The 19,269-nt window shown below is 49.5% G+C and overlaps 1 protein-coding gene across 3 annotated transcripts in view; it reads right to left on the bottom strand.

The window, feature by feature from the left end:
* SIM1 (SIM bHLH transcription factor 1) overlaps window positions 1-19,269 on the bottom strand; it is a 70,849-nt gene that overhangs the window by 48,879 nt on the left and 2,701 nt on the right. For all 3 annotated transcript variants that reach the window (XM_082633952.1, XM_082633951.1, XM_082633953.1), the window contains 7 exons: window positions 10,926-11,008; window positions 7,425-7,514; window positions 6,796-6,904; window positions 6,576-6,661; window positions 5,661-5,860; window positions 5,339-5,445; window positions 4,570-4,717 (listed from right to left, as the gene is read on the bottom strand). In XM_082633952.1, the coding sequence (XP_082490078.1) occupies window positions 4,570-4,717; window positions 5,339-5,445; window positions 5,661-5,860; window positions 6,576-6,661; window positions 6,796-6,904; window positions 7,425-7,514; window positions 10,926-11,008 (823 nt within the window). The remainder of the gene's footprint in view (window positions 1-4,569; window positions 4,718-5,338; window positions 5,446-5,660; window positions 5,861-6,575; window positions 6,662-6,795; window positions 6,905-7,424; window positions 7,515-10,925; window positions 11,009-19,269) is intronic.

The following is a 19,269-nucleotide window of genomic DNA, read 5'->3' as shown; positions in this document are numbered from 1 at the left end:
CAGAAGTCCCCTCACAAAATATTGTCTATCAGTCATCCAAAATGAGGTCACGCATCAGTGAGTACTTGAATTTCAGTGGTGGATTGTCTTTACTGGCATCCGTAAACTAGATCTCATGTATATTTTTGCAACCTTCTACACACAAACACTTAAAATGTGCCATAATAAATGTACAGTGGCTATGTAGGAGAATGTTATTTAAGGATGATGTATCATGATGTCTGTAGCTTACTTTAAGACGATTCAGTGGAGAAAAAAATGTATATACAAATAGACATATATATAGGAAGAGAGAGACAGAAAGCAAATATGGCTTGTATTATAGATGATGTGTATATGGATATTCATTGTACAATTCTTTCAACTTCTTTGTATGTTTGAAAGTTTACGTTTTAAAATATTTTAAAATGAGATTGTTACACCTTACTGGTTAATCCTTAAAAGTAGATTTTAAAAGTTTAATTTTTAAAACATAAAGAGAAGCAAGACTCTTCATTTTTCTAGAAATTATTTTTCACAGCTTATTGGGTGTTCCACATTTTCAATCTTCTTCACATTAAGTACTAATGTTTTCCATCTGAACTGGCTATGAATAACTAACACTACTAATTAAACAAACTCGAGGACATACAAATTCAAGAAAATTACTTTGGTTTTACACCGTATGCTCTTTTTCACTCTCCATACTTTCTGGACTTGCCCCACATTCACTGTTACTAGACACTAGCTCCATTCACCTCTCCTCTTGAAAATAATCAGGGAGCAGGGCCTGTCATACTTAACACTTATTTCAAACTCCGTGGGCACTCAAAGTTTATAAGAAAGTTTTTTTTTTTTAAGCTAACAGGGTATGTGTGTCTTATAATAAGTCGCGAGCTGGTCAGCTTTTTTTTTTTCCTGTTTTGGGGTTTTGTTTGGGGGGGGCGAGTTTTAATGAAGAGCTATACAAGCTTCAGGGAACCTCAAGGACCCAGAGAAAAACTAAGAAAAAAATTTAAATTTAATCATAATGTCTTCTCCCTTCTCCAGATTTCCAGAACACCAACATTTTGTACAGTGGTCAGACAAAAGCCAGTAAAAACACCACCTGCCTCTAAAATTCCTACAATCACTGTCGCAGCCGCTTATTAAAACAAGGTTACTGAACATTTCTATTCATCATTGCTTTTGTTAGATAATAATGACTAATTTTTCTAGGCATATTTTAACTTCAACAATAAATCTACCACCAGGAACTTAGAAAAATGAGTTTCTGGGACAGTGTATAGAATAGTGGGCCTGTGCCCTTTAAAATAGTCACTTTCATGAAAAACAAAAATGGCATGAGGAAATGTTCTAGCTAAAAGAGACTTAGCGAAACAGAAAGCTGAATGCAATGTGTGATCCTGGATTGGATCCTGGACCTTAAAAAAATAATAGAAGTTTTTCTACAAAGGACATTACTGAGACAACTGGAGAAATTTGAATAAGGTCTGTATATTGGATAATAGTATTGTATTTGTTAAAGTTCTTGCTTTTCATAATTCTACTGTGGTTATATGAGTGAATGTCTTTGTTCTTAAGAAACACACACTTCAGCTTTTAGGGGTAAAAGAGCTTGACGGCTGTACTTACTCTCAAATAGTTCATAAAAGATAGTAATATTTGTGCATGTATATGTACATGTGTTTATATTTGGAGGGGGAAAGGGAAGGAAGGGAGAGATTGGGAATGCCAAAGCATAGTGGCAGAATGCTAACCACTGGTGAAAATCTAGGTGAAGGCTATACAGTGGTGTTTTATACTTTCTTACACCTTTTCCAAAAGTATAAAATTATTTCAAAATGACTTAAAAAATACTTCAAATAAATTCCCAGATTTGTCCAATTAAAAAAAAAATGAGTTTCTGATGAATGTAGCTTCCACCAAAATGCCACACCTTCATTTGACCAATGACTACTTAAAATCCTCTCTACTTTCATGACATGAAAACCCCTTCACAAAGCATGCTATTAAACTGTCTAAATTTGGAAAACATCTGGCCTGTCAAGTTATTTGGGGGGCTTGTGGTTTTAAGTATATTGTTTGAGGTGGTGTATTTGGAAAGAATTCACTTATCATTCTCAGGCTTCATAGAGTACTAGCCCTGAAAACAAATGTATGTGGTAGTTCACTGCTACCATAGAGAATCAATAGCCATCTATTTAATTTGCTAAGACAATGTAAATTAGTAACTTCCAGCCAGATGTGTGATATACACATCAAACAAACTGCAACCTGTTCATTATGAAAATCTTGTCAACACACACAGAGCCACTTGATGACATTCCATCTAAGGCAGTTTCCACATTTGCAGCTATAAAAATTGTCCTAAGAATTTTTATACAAAGAATTGGAGCTGAGCCTCATAAAAGGGTAATCAATTTCAGCTTTTCATCTTGTGTGCTTCTGTGTGTTTATTTCCACTTTCATTCAGAGGTATAAAACATTCAGGAAAATGTGTGCGATGTTATTTTTCCCTCTGTAACTCATTTATCCTCATTACATCTTTTTAATCTGATGTAGAGTTGGGAGCCTAATCCTGCAGCTCTGAAGAAGTGTGTAGAGTGAAGAATGACAGAGTCAACAGAAGAAAGAACGTACACTTATCCCCTGGAAAACAAAACAGAATATTTCAAAATGACTCTAAACATAAATTAAGTGTACCCATTGGGAGGTCTAACTTGCATTCTGATCATTTATATGGGGCTGTGTGACTATATACCCGCTGCTTGATAAAAAATGATTATAACCACAGGCACCCACCATAGAACAGAGTGTATGTATAATGCTCGTGATGTCTCAGACATACAAAGCACCTTCTTAACGAATGTCCGTTTCCTTTCCATGGTGAGCAGACATAATTTTTCACTCTTTAATATTTCTACTCCACAAAGTGGCTTAGTTTATGAATTATGTTTTGCCATTTTCTCTTACGTTTATTTTAACAATATGAAAAACTGCATTCATAAAATAGATGGTTTTGTTTCATGGTACCTCAAATACTGGGATGTTTTCTGCTCTCTGTTAAAATCCACAGCTCTCTTGCTATTACAAGAGCCTAACAGTATTTGTTTTAATACCACTTACTAAAAGGAAAGAAAGAAAAAGGTTCTTCTTAATAACCAGCTATTATTCTTTTTTTTTTTTTTTTTTTTTTTTCTTTTTGCGGTATGCGGGCCTCTCACTGTTGTGGCCTCTCCCGCCGCGGAGCACAGGCTCCGGACGCGCAGGCCCAGCGGCCATGGCTCACGGGCCCAGCCGCTCCGCGGCATATGGGATCCTCCCAGACCGGGGCACGAACCCGTATCCCCTGCATCGGCAGGCGGACTCTCAACCACTGCGCCACCAGGGAGGCCCCCAGCTATTATTCTTGAATGCTGAATCCTCATTTAAAACAAGTTCATTTTCCAAGCCTACTGAATTAAATTTTCTTATTAAACAGGGCACAGAGTAAATAATCTTATTGCCAAGCATAATATTTCCAACTACTACATTTTTAATTTGTTAATTTAAAAGAACGTGAAATGAATCTACTCCTCATGGCCCATAGTACAGTCTGATTCCAAATAGCACCTTTTAACCAACTTCTTAATGTCAAAATAGCATTTCTACTAAGTGCCCTGGTGTGTCAACGCTTCCAAAGTAAATAACTGCTGAGGTAACCTAAAATCACAAGAAATTCACAAGAATTTCAACCTCTACCAAAAGGAAAAAAAAAAAAAGGTAACTCTGCACACAAAAGGGTTCTTCATAAAGGCTTCAACCCCAAGCACTTTTATTTTCACAAACATTATACAGAACGTGCTTTCTTCACGAGAGGCACACCAGGACACGTGATCAGCCTGCAGGGCCACACCGCTAACCAGAAGTGATTATTGTTTCTAGAAAGAGTAAGGCTCCAATGCAGCGACCGAGGCCGCCCAGCCAGCCGCGCCCGCAGGTGGCACCGCGAGGCTCGCTCCTCACGCAGCGAGGATGCTTGCACAAGCCGGGCCTGGGCGCCCGGCCAAGACTTGCAGTCTTAGCTCAGGTCGGGTCCCTTTGCTTTCTGGAGGTTAAAGTTAGACCCTCCTGGTCACTTAAACCCCCTTTGTGGTTCAAGGAAGGAATCACTCTCTCAGAACTCTTAACTTTGATTGGAGACTCTGGTTAAAATTAAGAACTTCAAACCCAGCTTTGAAAAAGTGAAACAGATGTCCTGTTTATTAACTATAAACGGCTCCGTACGTGGGACCCTCCTCTCTCTCTCTCTCTTTCCTGCCGCATTGTTTTATTTAATGCAGAGTTAGATTAAAAGGTTAAAAGAGAGAGAGTAGAAAGCAAATATGGACTGTGGATGGGAAAAGTCCTAAATCTTTCTCTAGAACGTGAGAAAGTCTCTTCATAGCGGCGAAAGTGCTGGAGCTGCCCCTCAGCCAGCGCTCAGGGTCAAAACCGGCGTCCCCCGCGGACCCCAGTCTCGCCTAACCCGGCCGTGCCCATCACCTGCACCCTCGTGGAAACCAGGGTCGCCTGCAGTGGGCAAAGGGGTCCCAGACTTGCACTCACGTGAGGACATAGTTGACGCTGACGATACAGTGAGGCCTGGACGAGCGGCTGTTGTGCACGATGGTCGCATAGCTCTGCACCCACACCCAGCCGCCGTGCTTCGCCAGGAACCGGTAGTATTTGGTGGTCACCTGCCCCTTTACCAGCACTGATGGAGAGACACAAGGCAGCTGATGGTGAACGGACCCGCTCCTGAACCGGCCCAAATGTAATCCCTGGCGGTGGGAGGGCGGGTCCCCCGTGAGCCCTAATAACTGCTCCCAGGGCAGGAGGGAGAGACAACCAGAAGGTTCCCAAATGAACCGACTGTCCTGTTCATTTGCATCGAGTGCTCCGGTCCCTCGAGGTTAGCAAGGAGGGCAAAGTTGGGGGATTCCCGGCACTCGATGTTCTACCTACGGAAGGGAGGGTCTGGGCCGCTCAGCTCCGATGCTCACGTTCCCTGTCTCGGAGATTAAACTCAAAGCAAAGCTGTATCCAAAGCTGAAGCGAGTCAACACACGCGTGAGCCAAGTGGCCGAGCCTCGGTTTCCGTTTCCATCTTGGTGGGGGAGGGGGGCGGCTATCAATAGGTGAACAAGACCCCTCCTGGGAGAACTTCACCCAGAAACTCAGAGGCTCTCCCTCGGCCTGTGTGAGGGCCCGCGGATGAGGAGGGAAATGAGGTGGGACCGGTGCTGGGGCAGGAGCCCGCAGGGCCTCTCCTACCATCCCCCCACCCCTCCCCCCACCGTCCTCTGCCCCGGGGCCGGGCAGCGTGGCGCCTTACGCAGGTGGTGGGCGCAGCGCAGGTGGAAGGTGTCGCAGCCATGCACGTGGTGGTACAGGGTCTTCTCAATCAGGTCCTGAGGCTCGTACCCCGTCAGCTCCGCCACTCTGCGGAGAGCAACCCCGGAGGGATGAGCGCGGGCTGCTGGGCCGTCCCCACCCTCGACAGCCGCCTCAGCGCTGGGTGCCCACCCTCACTTCGCAGGGCCCCGTCAGTCGCCTCATCTGCAAAATGGGCTCACAAGGTGGACGAGGAGCTCTCAGTGACTGAGCGGGGGCGGTCCTCCCTCTAGGGGTGACCCCCTCCCGCCCTGACCGCCCACCTGGAGTCCAGGAAGATGAGCTTCATGTCCAGGCTGGCGCGGAACATGAACATGTTGCTGTGCAGCTTGATCTCCGTGACGGCGCTGGGAGGCAGCGAGTGGCCCACGGCCACCAGGCCCACGTTCTGGTAGCAGCCGTCGAAGGGGGACATGTCCAGGCTGTACTGGCGGATCTTCAGGTAGCCGCTGCAGTGAATGACCTGAGGCGGACGGCGAGGGTGGGAGACTCAGCCACAGCCAGGAAACATCCAAAAAGGGGGGGAAGGGACTGAAACTTTTGGAGACTCTCCTCGGCCACAAACGACTGTGGGCCACGCCCTCACATTGAAGTGTCCAAAGTAATTGGGGCTCCAACGTGTCTCAAGGGAACGACTGTACTGCCCCAGTGAGCTCACTTGGGAGCTGAGGAAAATGCAGAGGCCTGAGCCCGGCCAACCCTAATGCATCCGGATCGCGAAGTGGGGCCCTGGAACCTGCATTCTGATCATGTTTAGTGCTTATTAAACAAGAAAAACTTGGATTCCAGCTCTGGTTCTTAACCTCTGGCAGGGGAGGGGGCAGAATCTGACGCTGTGCGTAAACTCTACGAATCCACCGAAGTTACCGACCGTTTCAGACGCTTTACACACCCCTAAGGCCCATTGCGTGCCCCAGGTTAAGACCCCCAGCGGCCAGGCAGCACCCGGACCCAGTGAGACGTACGCAATCTTAAAACGTAGTCCCCAGGTGCTCGCGAAGTTTAACGGCCCTGGCGGTGCGCCCGGCGCTGTGACGCGTGAGGGGCACTGTGGTCCCGGCGGCCGGAGCCTCCCTCCCACGCCGCCGCACGCGCCTCTGGTCCTGCCCCGTTCACCTGCACCAGGCTCGGTGGCCGCGGCCGCCACGGGGCGTGGATCTCCCCTCTCAGCCACGCACCTTGTAGCCGCCGCAGGTGAGGCCCGCGTTCCTCTTGGCCAAGACGCACTTCATCCTCAGGAAGAAGGAGCGCTCGATCTCGTACTCTGGAGAGAGGAGCGGACGGAGGCGCAGGACGTGAGGCCGGCGGCGCGGCGCCATGTCCCTGCCACGGCTAACGGAGGAAGAGCTACCAGGGGCTGCGATGGGCCGGAGTGTCGCCGGCGCGCGTCCGCCTTACCCTGGACGAAGTGAGAGTGGTAGGGCTGGTGGGCCGTGAGCACCGCCGTCATCTCATCGTGGTCCGCAGGGTGGATGTATTCGTAAATGCTGTTCCCGGTCAGCTCTACCTGTAAAGAGGCGGGTATCACCTTCTCCGAGGAGGTGGGCTGCCCCACGGAGGGGCTGGAAGATTGAGCCGGGGGTCTGCAGGGCTATGAGGACAGGAGCCACAGCTCTAGAGTCGGTCCTGAGTTCTAATTCCAGTTCTGCTGCCTGCTACCTATTGCAACCTATCTAAGCCTCAGTTTCCTTATCTATGAGAGGAAAGAATAATAATAGTAATTGAAGTAGTAATAGTAGTAGCTTCCTGGCAATGTTCTGGTGAAGACATCACGACATGAGCATGTAACCACCTCCCATGGTCTTTGGCTTATGGTAGCAGCTCAAAAAGGTAGCCACTGTTTGGGCTTGGGGTGGATGCTAAAGGATAAGTAGAGAAAGAGGGAGATCCAGACTCCCGCCAGCTGAGATGTTTCCAGCCCCAGAAACACGTATAAAAGCTTTGGGAAAGCCCCACCCCGACCCTACCTCCAGCCTCCAGCCCTGGCTGTAAACATTGAAGGCTGGAGGTGTGGACCACTCACCTACCTGAGAAAGACCCAGGTGGACTGAGGCTGTCTCCGAGATGTACATGATCTTCCCATCTGGGGCCACCACAAAGATGAAGCCATCCAAGGTCTGGGGAGACAGAAACCATTGAATGGAGAGCCCTCTGGGCCATCGAGAGAAACTGGGGGGGTGGTGTACAGAAGTTAGAGAGGTTCTGCCAGAAGTGCAGAGTGATGGAGTAGACAGGGCCTGGCAGGAAATAGGGCAAAGAAAACCAGCCACAAGGGTCTCTCTTTTTTTCATTCCAAATTTGTAAGCATGGGACATGCAGCACCCTAGGAGAGACTCTAGGAAGTGGTGGACAAGGTTACTGCCCACCAAGACTGAGGATTCACCAAAATGGACAAAGCAGACATATCTGGAACATACACAAACATTCTGGGGGGGAAAATCACAGTCTGTGATAAGAGGTGGGTTAGGTCCTTGGGGTGATGGTCACTGAGCAAACCAGAAGTTTCCTGTGTCAGTCTTGGAGAGTTTCATAGTGGGACATTCTATAATGGGAAGAGTGCTAGCAGGGTTTGGGAAATAGTAGGCACTGGGAGGTGTGGAAGGGCTGGCAGTCTGAAAAGTTTGTAGATAGAAGGCAGCTGGCTAGTGGCTCTGGAAAGAGTCCAGGAGAGGGGCATTTAGGAGACGGGAGGCTTTCCCGGCAGCAAGTCCATAGAGAAGTGCTACAGTGTGTATGTGCGTGTTTACACTGATGCATCAAACTGGCAGGCTCTCCATGAAGAAAAGTCTTCGATTTTCACTGTTCCTTTATCTCTGTGAATGAGGCTTCAGTCCAGCCAGTGAAGGATAAGGATGAGTCAGATCCTGCTCTCAAGGATCTGGAAGTCCAAAAGGGACAACTGGCCTAAAGACAGATATAATGAACATACAGCTGAATAGCCAGTGCTGCGAGGGCCTGGAGACTGAGTGGCCAGAGGCCTGGGGGAGAACCAGAGTGGCTTTAGGAGAGCTGTTTGAGCAGAGCCTTGAAAAGGAAGCTTGAACATGAGAAGGGAGGAAGGGCACCCTAGGCAGAAGGAATGGTGTATGGAAAGCAGGGACTGGGGGTGGAGGGTGGGTCTGGTGTATTCAGGTTTGATGAGTTTGGTGTACCAGAGATGAGGCTGAGGGACTACACTGGGGCTGGATTTTTGGAGAGGTTGAGATGTCAATCTGTGGAATTTGGAGATGTTCCTGCAGGCATCAGATTCCAACAGAGGTTTCTAAGCAGGGAAATAGCATGCTTAGATGTGTTTTGTTTTTGTTTTTGTTTTTGTTTTCTCCTGGCAGAATGTGGACAGTGATCTATAGGAAGAAAGAGTGGAAATGAGGAGATCAGAGATGGTCAAAGCTGAACTTGGGTGGCCACAAGGAAGACGAGGTGGGGGAAGAGTCTAAGTCAAAGGTGGTTCTGGCTGTTGTGGAATTTGTGGTGGCAGAAAGAGAAGCTGAGACTGACTTCAAGATCATTGAAAATTTAGGGAGGCCTGGTGAGTTTTTGTATGAGTGGAAGTCTGGAAGAAGGAGATAATGAATTCTTGTCTTAGGTATGCTAAACTTCAGGTATATGCAGATTTCCATTTGGATGTGTCCAGTTGGCAGTAGGAAATAAAGGTCTGGCTCTCAGGAGGGGTGTCTAGACGAGAAACCAGTGGGGTCATGCAAATGAGAGGAAAGGAGTTGAAGTGGTGGTGTTGGCTGAGGTTGAGATAACCCAGGAAGCTGTGAGAGGAGATACAGAGCTGGAACCTTGGGTGGGGATGCCAGCATTTACAACCAGACAGTATTGGGAAAACCTAGAAGAGCAGGCAGAGAGGGAGAAGAATCTGGGAAATTGTGCTACTTTAGAGACCCAGGGAGAGGCAGAATGTCAAGTAAGCAGCGTCACCTCCATCCAGTCTTTGCCCAAATGTCACCTTCCCAGTGAGGTCCTCTGCAACCGTCCCCATTTAAAATGGCACCACTCAAACACAGCTCACCTCCTTCACCTACTTCTTTTTCTCCATGGCACCTACACCACCTGGCACACCATGCTGTGCACCTGTGTGGGTTTACAAGGCTGCTTTCTTTAGAATGTCAGCTCCATGAGGGCAGGGCTTTCTGTCTGGCATACAGTTGGGCCTCCTATGTTTGTGGAATGAACAAGGTCAGGCGTGATAAGAGATGAGCATCTTATGCTGGATATCAAAATATTGTGAGGCCTGTGCAGAGCACACCAGCTGTGAGAGATGCCAGCGTGCAAGCGGTGTGGGAGTGAGGGGGGCAGTGTAAGCAATGGAACTTGGGAGGATCATGAAGTCCTACAAGGAGTTTGGGATGAACACTAGGAAAAAGACTGGGCAAGAACTAGAAGGGGTGAGGGACTGTTTGGGTTTTGCTCTCTTGTTTACATTGATGAGGAAAGTTAGCTGGGAATATGGAGAGCTTTGGGTGGGGGTCAGTTATTGAGAGACAACTGATGAAAGACAACTTTCTCTCCCCTGAGAAAGGGGAGAGACAGAATCTTTTTAGTTCAGTTCGGAGGCATGGAGGCCAGGCCTGGGAGGGAATGCTCACACAGGGCCTCTCTTTGCTCTATGAAACTAAAATCTCTTTTGGCCTCTGGGATCGAAGGAGGCACAAGGTAGTGATGGGACAGGAGAGGCCACGGCACTCCTGCCATGAGATGCTGCTCATGCCTGGTCCAGGAGGGAGACGGGCTCAGAGTCCCCAATCCGATGCTGCTTGGGTTTGAGGCTCCCACGGGAGGAGCCCGTGGTGCACTTGAATAATAAGAATAAGGGGGTGCAGGGTGCGATAAAAGTGTCAAGCCTAAAAATGCCCCCGGGAGTTTTACTATTTTAAATATTTGCTAGGCGACTTACACGGGCAACGGGCAATTTAAAACGGTGTACACTGCAAACAGCGCGGTAATGGGCGCCACCACATTGGATAAACTCATTACCCAGGGAGGTGTATGTGTGTACCCGCGAGGGTCCGCACACGGCCCGGGCAGGCCTGGGGTGAGGGCGCGTGGAGAGAGAGGAGGGATCCCGGGGGCTACAGGGAGGAGGTGAAACGAGTTGCGGACGCAGCTGGATCCGGGACGTGTGGACTTAAAGCACTGACGGGCATTTCTACCAGATTCTCGTTATTTCCTGGATAAATTCTTCATTTGGGACGGTTTTGCAGCCCGGCCTCGGCAGCTTGGCCTCCGGTTCCCTCTGCTGAATGGCGTCAGATGGCGCCCCCTCCCTCCGTTCAGCCGTCCTGATTCGGGCCTTACCGGGCTCCCTTCCGAACCCAACGCGCCGACTGTCACCTCGAGAGGCGCCTTCCACACCTAGCGAGGTTAAGAGCTAAACATCTTAACTCTACAACGAGTCGTAGGGGCTGCGAAACGGCAACCTCCGGACGGGATCCCATTTTCCGGGAAACAAGAATCCTGGCTCGGGGACCGGCACCCGGGCCCTCGAAGCACGTGCGCCGCCGGGAGGCCCAAGTCAGTACCTGGAGCAGGTGGGAGCCCAGTTCACGGCCTACGTTGTCCAGGGGGCTGGTCCTGCTCGAGTGGCCCCACGCTTCGCCGAGCCCTGTGGAGACACAGAGACACCCTTAAAAGACGCACTCCGACCCGGCTGGCGGTTTGAGACTAGTTTCGCGGTTTTGTCACCCAGGCAAGCTTGCACACACGACCCGATACCACCCGGGCTCCCTCCCCACCTAGACCGCAGGGACGCGAGAGGGTAAATGACGGCTCTGCCCGCTCAGCTTCTAACGGGTTTAACAGAAGTGAGACTCCCTCTCTCTCTCTGCTCGACCAGCCTGGGCTTCTCAGGAAGCGCAGGGCCCTGGCTGAGCGCCCCTACCCCGCCCCCCCCCACTCCGGGGAAGACCACAGGTGGCCGAGTTTGGGGACAGTCTGTGCCCAGAAGGGGTCCCGACGCCGCACCAGAGCGATAACTTTGGCGTAGGTTCACTAGTGTGCTTTGACGGGCGAGGGACACTATTTCCCACCCCAAGTTTCATCACCCTTATCAAGAGGCCGAGGGTGTGCACACATCCAGCGAATACCGCTGCCCGCCGGGAACGACCTGAGACTGCGGCTCGTCCTGGTGGGCTTTCTGATTGGCTGCGGGGCTCTCCAGCCATTTTCCTTCCCTGGCCTCTGACTTTAATCCCCTTCGGAAAAATCCCTGTGCTTGCGGATGGCTTCCAGTACCAGCTACGCTCCGCAGTCCTGCCTCTGCCTTTCCTTTCCACGTCCTAACCTCAGCTCCCTCCCCACTCCAAGAAAAAGCTCTCTGAAAGTCACTTATTTTCAGGTGCTAACACCGTCTTACAATATCTTCGTTCCCTTTTGGACGTAGAGAATCATTCCTCTTCTCTACTTCCCAGGTATCATCTATTAACAAAGACTGCTCCTTCCTCTCCTTTATGCTACCACGTTAAGATCTTTCCAGGCTTTGCCACAAATCATTTCTCCGGTGATGCCTAAAAAATAAAACTCCCTGTATGCCCGTGGCTGATTTTTTAAAATTAATATGGAGTCTGCTATAGTACCTGTTTTCAGGAAGAAAATGAAAAATAAGGCAGAAGAAACTTGCCAAGACCGAGGTTACACTACTTATGGGAAATATCTTTTAACAATGTTGTTGCTGAAATTAGTGTAACTAGGTAGTTAAATTCTTTTGTGCTTACACGATTAAACAAGGTTAAACGTGACAAAAAATGGGGGGGTGATTTACTGATTTACTGCATTACGGGACAAATCACTATGAAGTACCCAATGACAAACACTCGCATTGTAATATGGGGGTGGAGGCGGATCTTGCAGAATAAAACACGGAGTTGGACTCCTGAAATGTGTTGGCCAGGAGCTGCTTCCGAAGCTAGCGATCAAAACCCTGGTAACGAGTAACCGTGAGCGCCCCTTAAGCTCGAATCGGGTCTTTCTGGGTGTTTGCACATTTAAATAAATCTAACGATCTCCCCACAGCTCTGCAAACACTGATGTTCCCCGCCCCCCGCACCTCGCTCGGACTCCTCTCCCTCCCTCGCGTCTCGGCAACCCCTCCTGATTCTTTAGCCCGCCCCAGTTTTCCTCCCCAGAGCGACTCCACTGCCCTGAGCCCTGGGGTCCTCCTGGACCGTGCGGGAGGTCCTCCGCCACAGCCGCCTGTACACACCCCTTCGCCTTGTCACCTTCCCTTCGCTCCTCCCGTCTCAGTCAAGCTATCCTCCTTGGTTTCTGGCACGACCTGTTCATGTTTTCATCCCGGATCACACCTACACACCCAGAAGAAGTGGGGGGAGGGGTTAGCCGGGGAGGCCGCACGGGGAAAGGGGAAAGGATCTTGCTGGGAGAGCCCAGGACCAGCATGGCGCTGACCCTTGGACACCGCGGGCCCAGCCGAGGCCTGAAAGCCCAAAGCTTCGCTGGGGCGAGGGGCCGCGCGCTCGGGCGTGCAGTGAGCTGGTCGCGGCCGCCTTGTGTCTGGAATCCCGTCTTCCTCAGCTCCTGGAAGAGTGCGAAGCCTGCGCCTGCAGCCAACACAGTTCTTTATTCTAAAATTATGAAGGTCCCCCCACAGCGGCTGGGGACGCCGGGGAGCCGCCTCCCGACCCGAATCATCTGAAAGTCCCCCGAGCTGGGCTCAGGGTTAAATACTGGTTCCGAACTCCCGGCGCCAGCCTTGGCTGGTTGTGGTCTCGGGCTGCGGCCTCATTAGTATGCGCCTACGAGGGAAAAATAAGACTTACCGGCAGGTTAATAAGCAGCCGGGCCGGGCGCAGGGTGACAGGGGCCTCCGTCGCCCTTTCCTGTACCCGCCCTCACACACACCCCCACCACCACCTTTTAAGGAACCTTTTGCTTTCACCGAGCATCGCCTTCTCTTCTGTTCCCGGCTGAAAGCTCCGTCACACGGTTATGCCTGGGTTAATGTTTTATAAGGGACTGGCTGCCCTCGTCTACCTGCCGAGCTTTCCTGACCTAATATCAGGGCTGAGCTCTCCAGTCAGCCTGCCCAGGACACCTTCGAAGCCCTGCTCATGGGTTTCACCTCCCGAAAAGCCCGGAGTGGGCTAGAGACCCCTCTCCCTGGACCCCCTCACCTTCTGCCTGCAGTGACGCGCTCCCGCACCCCATTTCAGTTGGCGAGGGGGGTAAGCTGAGATTTCGTTTCTGCACTTGACCTACCGCAGAAAATTCGCAAATCCTTTGATTGTCTGTTTAAAATGAGGAGGAAACCAACTCCCTTTGCGGCAGGATTACAGTGGGAACAAGATCTAAAGATTCTCTTGTAATTCGGTGAGGCCGAGAGAACGGGGTTTTGCAAAGGAGAAAAGGAGCTCTGGGAGGGAGGCGATAACTAAATCGGGTTTTAGACGAAAGGATTTTCCCCAGCTAAAGTGGCCAAAGACAAAAGAAAACATAATCTATTTTGGAAGATTTCCAAGATATGCCACATTAACCTTAGCAGATAAATTTTGCTTCTCCCCGCCCCCCTCTTCCCTTAAAGTCTGGTTTATCGTATTTACATAAGTAGTATCAGAAGGGATGTATCTATCATGGATCTAAAGGGCTAGCTCACATTTCACGTGAAAACCCGGGCGAAGTTTCACTGTTGCTTTACCCTCAGTGCTCGGTTGAGCCATTTCCATTTAAATACCCCCTGACCCAAGGATTACCTCAATGGACTGACTGCACGGGTTTTGTAATTTCCTGAAAATGAGATTTCGATTTATAAAACAAGAAACCAATTAGTAACCAAATGAGGCGAAGTAGATCCACTAAAATTGACCTAATCCCACAGGCACAATTTAGGCCCGTTCTTGGCGAATGAATGATGAGCCCCAGTCTAGCGTGAGCTCAAAGCATCATCCAGCTGTGTTATTGCAAGCAGCAAAAATAAATTGATCGAGCTTTTCCTTCGGAATGAATTTCATACCCTTGACAAAATGTAGATTACAGACCTGGCATCATCGCCTCCTTCACTCAGACAGGAAGAGGAGGAGGAGGAGAGCTTGTTCTACTGTTCTTTTTTTTTTTTTTCCTCTCCTTTAATAAATAAACACTAAACGTGAATAGAAAGGTGTCCTCCTTGTTGTCGTTCCTGGGAACCTTCTCTTGGACGGATCGCGATGTGCCCCTTAGCCAGTATGGGGCTGCTGGGGGAGCTGTCCCATGACCTGGCGACAACTTGGTGACTGAGACGGGCAAAGCCCTCCGAGACCGCGCTCCTAACTTCTGGTCCCGGGGGGCGGGGGGCCTTGTCTCAGCCACCTGGTTTTTCCACAGGGCCTGCGCGTGCTCATTGAGAGCGCACTGTCCAAACCTCCCAGCCCACAAGCGAGCGGCCTTCGTGTTAGGGATCCGGGAGCCTGGGCGGCTGGGCTCCTTGGGGAAGGTCGGGCGCGCTTAGCCGAGGCCGAGCGCCTGGAGCGGTCACTGGGCAGGAGGCCGCTTCGCGCACCGAGGCGCACCCACGCCTACCTCGGACGCCCGGCACGGCCTTCTGGGCCACATGGCGGGTGTGGCCGACCTTCCGAGGGCGTCGGTGGCCGCGCGGGGCCGGGCTTTATCCCGTGAGGCGGCCTGGCCCCCACCGTGCGTGTGTACCCTGCCCTCCCCTGCCTGCCTCTGAGACGCCCGAGCCGCGCCGGGGTGGGGGGCGGGGGATCCGCTGAAGTTAGTGTGAATTTGGGGTGGAGACCGACGGTCGCAGCGCTGACTCTCCCTCTGCGCCCTCGTGGTGCTCCGGTCCCGAAGCTAGGGCTTCCCGGGCGGGGCCTAGACCGAGAGAACACGTACTGCAGGAACGAGGGACAGGCAAGGTTCGGCCAGGTGCCAACTAACCCGTGGGACGAACACGCATGAGGGGTTGACGGTAGTGCTGCGAGGCGGCTGAGAGCGTCAGGCGGTGTCCACTCAAGACTCCGGGCCTTCGAGGGTAGCCTGACGGGGCGTCCGAAGGCCGGCGCGGGCGAGGCGGACGGGTCTGCCCAGCGGCGCGGGCCCATCCCGCTTTTGTTCCACTTGGCGGTCGGGACTCGACAGACGCACAGCGGCCCCTCGGGCGGGATCTTGGCTTAAGTTTTAGACGAGGACCGGGCCTCGGGGCAGTGGCCCGCGCAGGACGAGGGACGGCGGGCGCACGGGCGCAGAAGCCCTCGCGCCCCGGGAGGGAAGAGACCTGGGCGCGCGCGGGGAGTGACGAGACTCCGTAGGAGGCCGCGAGCAGGCTCACCCTCGGCTGCGGCCACCGGGGGAAGGCGGGCGGGTCGCGGGCCACCACCGCGGGGAGAGAATGGGCCGCACGGCGCCGACCTGGCCGGCCGGCCGCGGCCTACACTTCTCCCCTCTGCGTGCTGCGGGCCCTGCGGGAGGCGCGGCGGGGGCTTCGACGACGTCGCTGTCCCCGGGCTGGTCCGAGCCACCGAGGTCGAGTGACTCCGCGCAGGAGCCGCCTGCCCGAGGGCGCTACCCTAGGAAGAAGCTTTATTCCTCAATTCTCAGACACTGTTTTAGTGTTTTCTGATTCTCAGGCCCACTGCGAAATAATTGAGGATTCCCCGTCCCCACGAAAAATTTAAAATTCCACGGATCAGAGACTGGCACTGGGTGAGCAGCTAAAATCATAAGGTTTTATTTGGGTCTGAACCTCATTCTCTTGAGAAATACCTGAGCCGCCAGATAGAGAAATGAGGCGAGAATCCATAGGTTCGAATTCTGTGTCCACGTTTGTAGCCCCAAAAGCTGGAAGCTGCCAAGATGTCCCCAGAATTGAAAAATAACTCCCCTAGAAATCGGATTTGCCCTCTGGAAATTTAACCTGATTTTAGCTTCAGACAGGTGATGGTACCCTGCCGTAAGTTATCATACCCTGTTTTTGTAGTTTTGTTGCTGTTGTCGTTACTGGTTTTACTGGTGATCATTCCCTTTTCCAAAAAAGTGCTTTTTTCATTATTGATCTGATCTATAATTTCTAGCACATAAATCTGCCTTGCAAATGCTCTGCACGGAGTTTAGTTCTGCACTCTACATTTTAAGTCAACATCAAAACTGGAATTAAAGAGAGAAAACCAGCGTGGAGCATAAACTGTGCTTGAAGGCGTTTAAATGAGAAAAACTTCTGTAAGAAAATAAACATGGAAACCTAATGCTCAATCATTTCCCCAAGCAGCAAGAAAAACAGCTTTAAATCACCCATCCACGTGGGAAATGGGACCTCTTTTTCTCTTTCAGTTCTTGGCCTCAAAAAAGTATAAAGCGATTAAGGATTTCAATCTTGAGGTGACTATTACAGAAAGTGTCTGTGGAGGTTTGTTTAACCATCCTTGTCCTTCCAGCCTTTGTAGAAACTCTCTTTCCTACACAGCTACTAATTTCAACTCTGTCATTATTTTTATTTTCCCAAGACACCTTGACAATGAAATAGGAGTGATGTTACCAAGATTCTGAATGGCCATAGATTTGAAAACATCTGATCTTTTCAAAGGTTATTCTGCAAGCCACTACGCCCCCAGTCAAAACTATATTATATCTAAATAACAAATATATATTTTTATTTGAATTTATCCTTTTTTGCACAAAAATAAAGTCACATCATCACTTTTTTTATCCTGTCTTTTTGGTTTTGATAACACCAAAGACATACATATCTAGATATGCCAATTTTTTCCTTGCGAGGCTATTTTAGAATAGAATATGTTACCACTTGGGAGATATGCAATTCTAATGATTTCTAATGACAGTAATTGTACCAGAGTTTTTGTTTTTGTTTTTACTATGAAATCTCCAATCTAATGCTTTATTCTTAATTATTCCGAGCACCCATAGCCCATTCATCTGTTCTCTCTCTCTCTCTCTCTCTCTCTCTCTCTCTCTCATTTTTCCCTCAACAGCTCAATTTTATCTACTCAGATAAATAAAAAGCTGAAGTTTGCTCCCAGACAAGGAATCTGCTATCCTAGGGGGGAAAAACTGTATTCAGCAAATGAGGGGGGAGAGAATTAAGGATTTTTAATTTTTTTCACATATATGTATGGAAAGATTTCTGTTTTAAGTCTTTTAGAATTACAGGGTATTAAAAATAAAATGTAATATGAGCAAAAACAGTTCAGTTTTACAGTCATTTTTATGCCTGTAACTAAGATGTCACCAGATTTAGAAGTATTTTAGAATATATACCTTGCATAGTCCATGTTACATGTGATAGCAGGCTTACCATGATGAAATAGCTACTTTCATCCCACCCTTAAAATTTTACTGAAGACCTACTATGTGCTAAGATGGTGTTAAGGCAGATATGAAAATGAACTTCATTTCAAACAAATTCTTTCCCATTTCTCAGCACTAAAAAAGTTTACCCCCATATAAAGTGCCCAGTTTCCCCCACAGCCATGGACCCACTCTTGTCCCACCTTCTGCCATCAGTCAACAGCTGAACCCAAATTTCGCACCCTCTGCAGGTTGTGCTTGGCTCTGCGGGCTTGTGATTATTTCACTCCTTTTGAAAGCTGTTGGTTTTACTGTTTGTTGCTGTTGTCCTTTAATATTTTAAAGGGCTGTGTCTGGGGTTTTGGACTTTTGAAGCTAATCTATCCTCAAAATTAAAACCTCATCCCTAGGAACCAGCTGTCCGGATGACCCTGTCTAACTCACCCGGTGGAGGCTACGGGTGAGTTATGAGCTCAACAGTAGCTGGGGAAATAAATGATGTGCCCAGAGTTCACACATCGTCCATCCCCTCCTCCCCATAAACCCACACGCATCCACAGAAGAAGGGAGAGGAAGGAGGGGTCCGGGGCCCAGAGCTCCGAAGGAAGGTGCGTGGGACTGCAGAAAGCACAGTCGCCTTTAAAGTAGCCACAGGGGACCGGCCTGGGCACCAAGGGGACTCCAGCCGGAGTCTTCACCGGCGTTCTTTTTTAAAAATAACGAGAAGTTGGCTAAGAGAGTTTACTTTTCCTATTTATTTATCATGCAATTTATAATTGGTAGGGTTAGCACTTAATTAAACAAGAAATCTTGCTCTCTTTAAAACAAAACCAAAACGAGAACCAGCCCGATTCCCTCCAGCCGCGCCTGCCCCGGGGTCTGCACGACACAAACGAGGCCCTGGCCTGGCGACTCCCCGGACGCTCTGTCCCTCTCTGTGCCCGCCGGGGAAGCCGACCCTCTATTCTCTTCCTCCGCGATTACTCGCAGCCTCACAAGCAACACCATATGCTTCTTCTGATCAAACAGCGAGCGACATCGGCACCGATAATTGACGAGACCCGCTAGAAATCACGCAGAAAGGGAGCCCACTGAGACCGCAGGGGCTGACAAATCACTGCTAATAATCCTGTTAGGAACAGAGCGGCCAGCGGAGTTCGCAATAGCTTTATTTTTATAAAGTAGGCGCTGACAGTATAAAGACAACGAGATCTCTTTTTTAAACAGAAGGCAATGTAGCATAATAGTAATTTTCCCACCAGCAATTCTCAGCACAGTTTGAATGGGAAATATGGTTTTTAATATATGTTCCCCCTCCTTTTTTTTCTTTCTCCTTTTAAAAAACTTTTCAGGTATGTTAGGTTTTGATTCCTCTCTTCCTGTGGTTTCGAGGCTCAGATGAGATTGTTCAAGGAACTGCTTTAAGACAAAAGGACCATACTACTATTTATAGTTTTGGGGTAAAACCGAACTATAATTTGAAAGTTTTCCTTTAGTGCCCCTGACTAATTTGGGGGCATGTTTTGCAAGATTTTGATTCAGATAATAACTTTTAGTCAAGATGAAGCAAAGTGAAACTCAAAGCCCAATAATGATTATTCCCCCCCCCATTTCCTTAAAAGAAAACAA

Source organism: Mesoplodon mirus, assembly GCF_964341445.2.
Source record: "Mesoplodon mirus genome assembly, chromosome: 10".
NCBI lineage: Eukaryota > Metazoa > Chordata > Mammalia > Artiodactyla > Ziphiidae > Mesoplodon > Mesoplodon mirus.
This window is presented reverse-complemented; position numbering and strand designations above follow the sequence as displayed.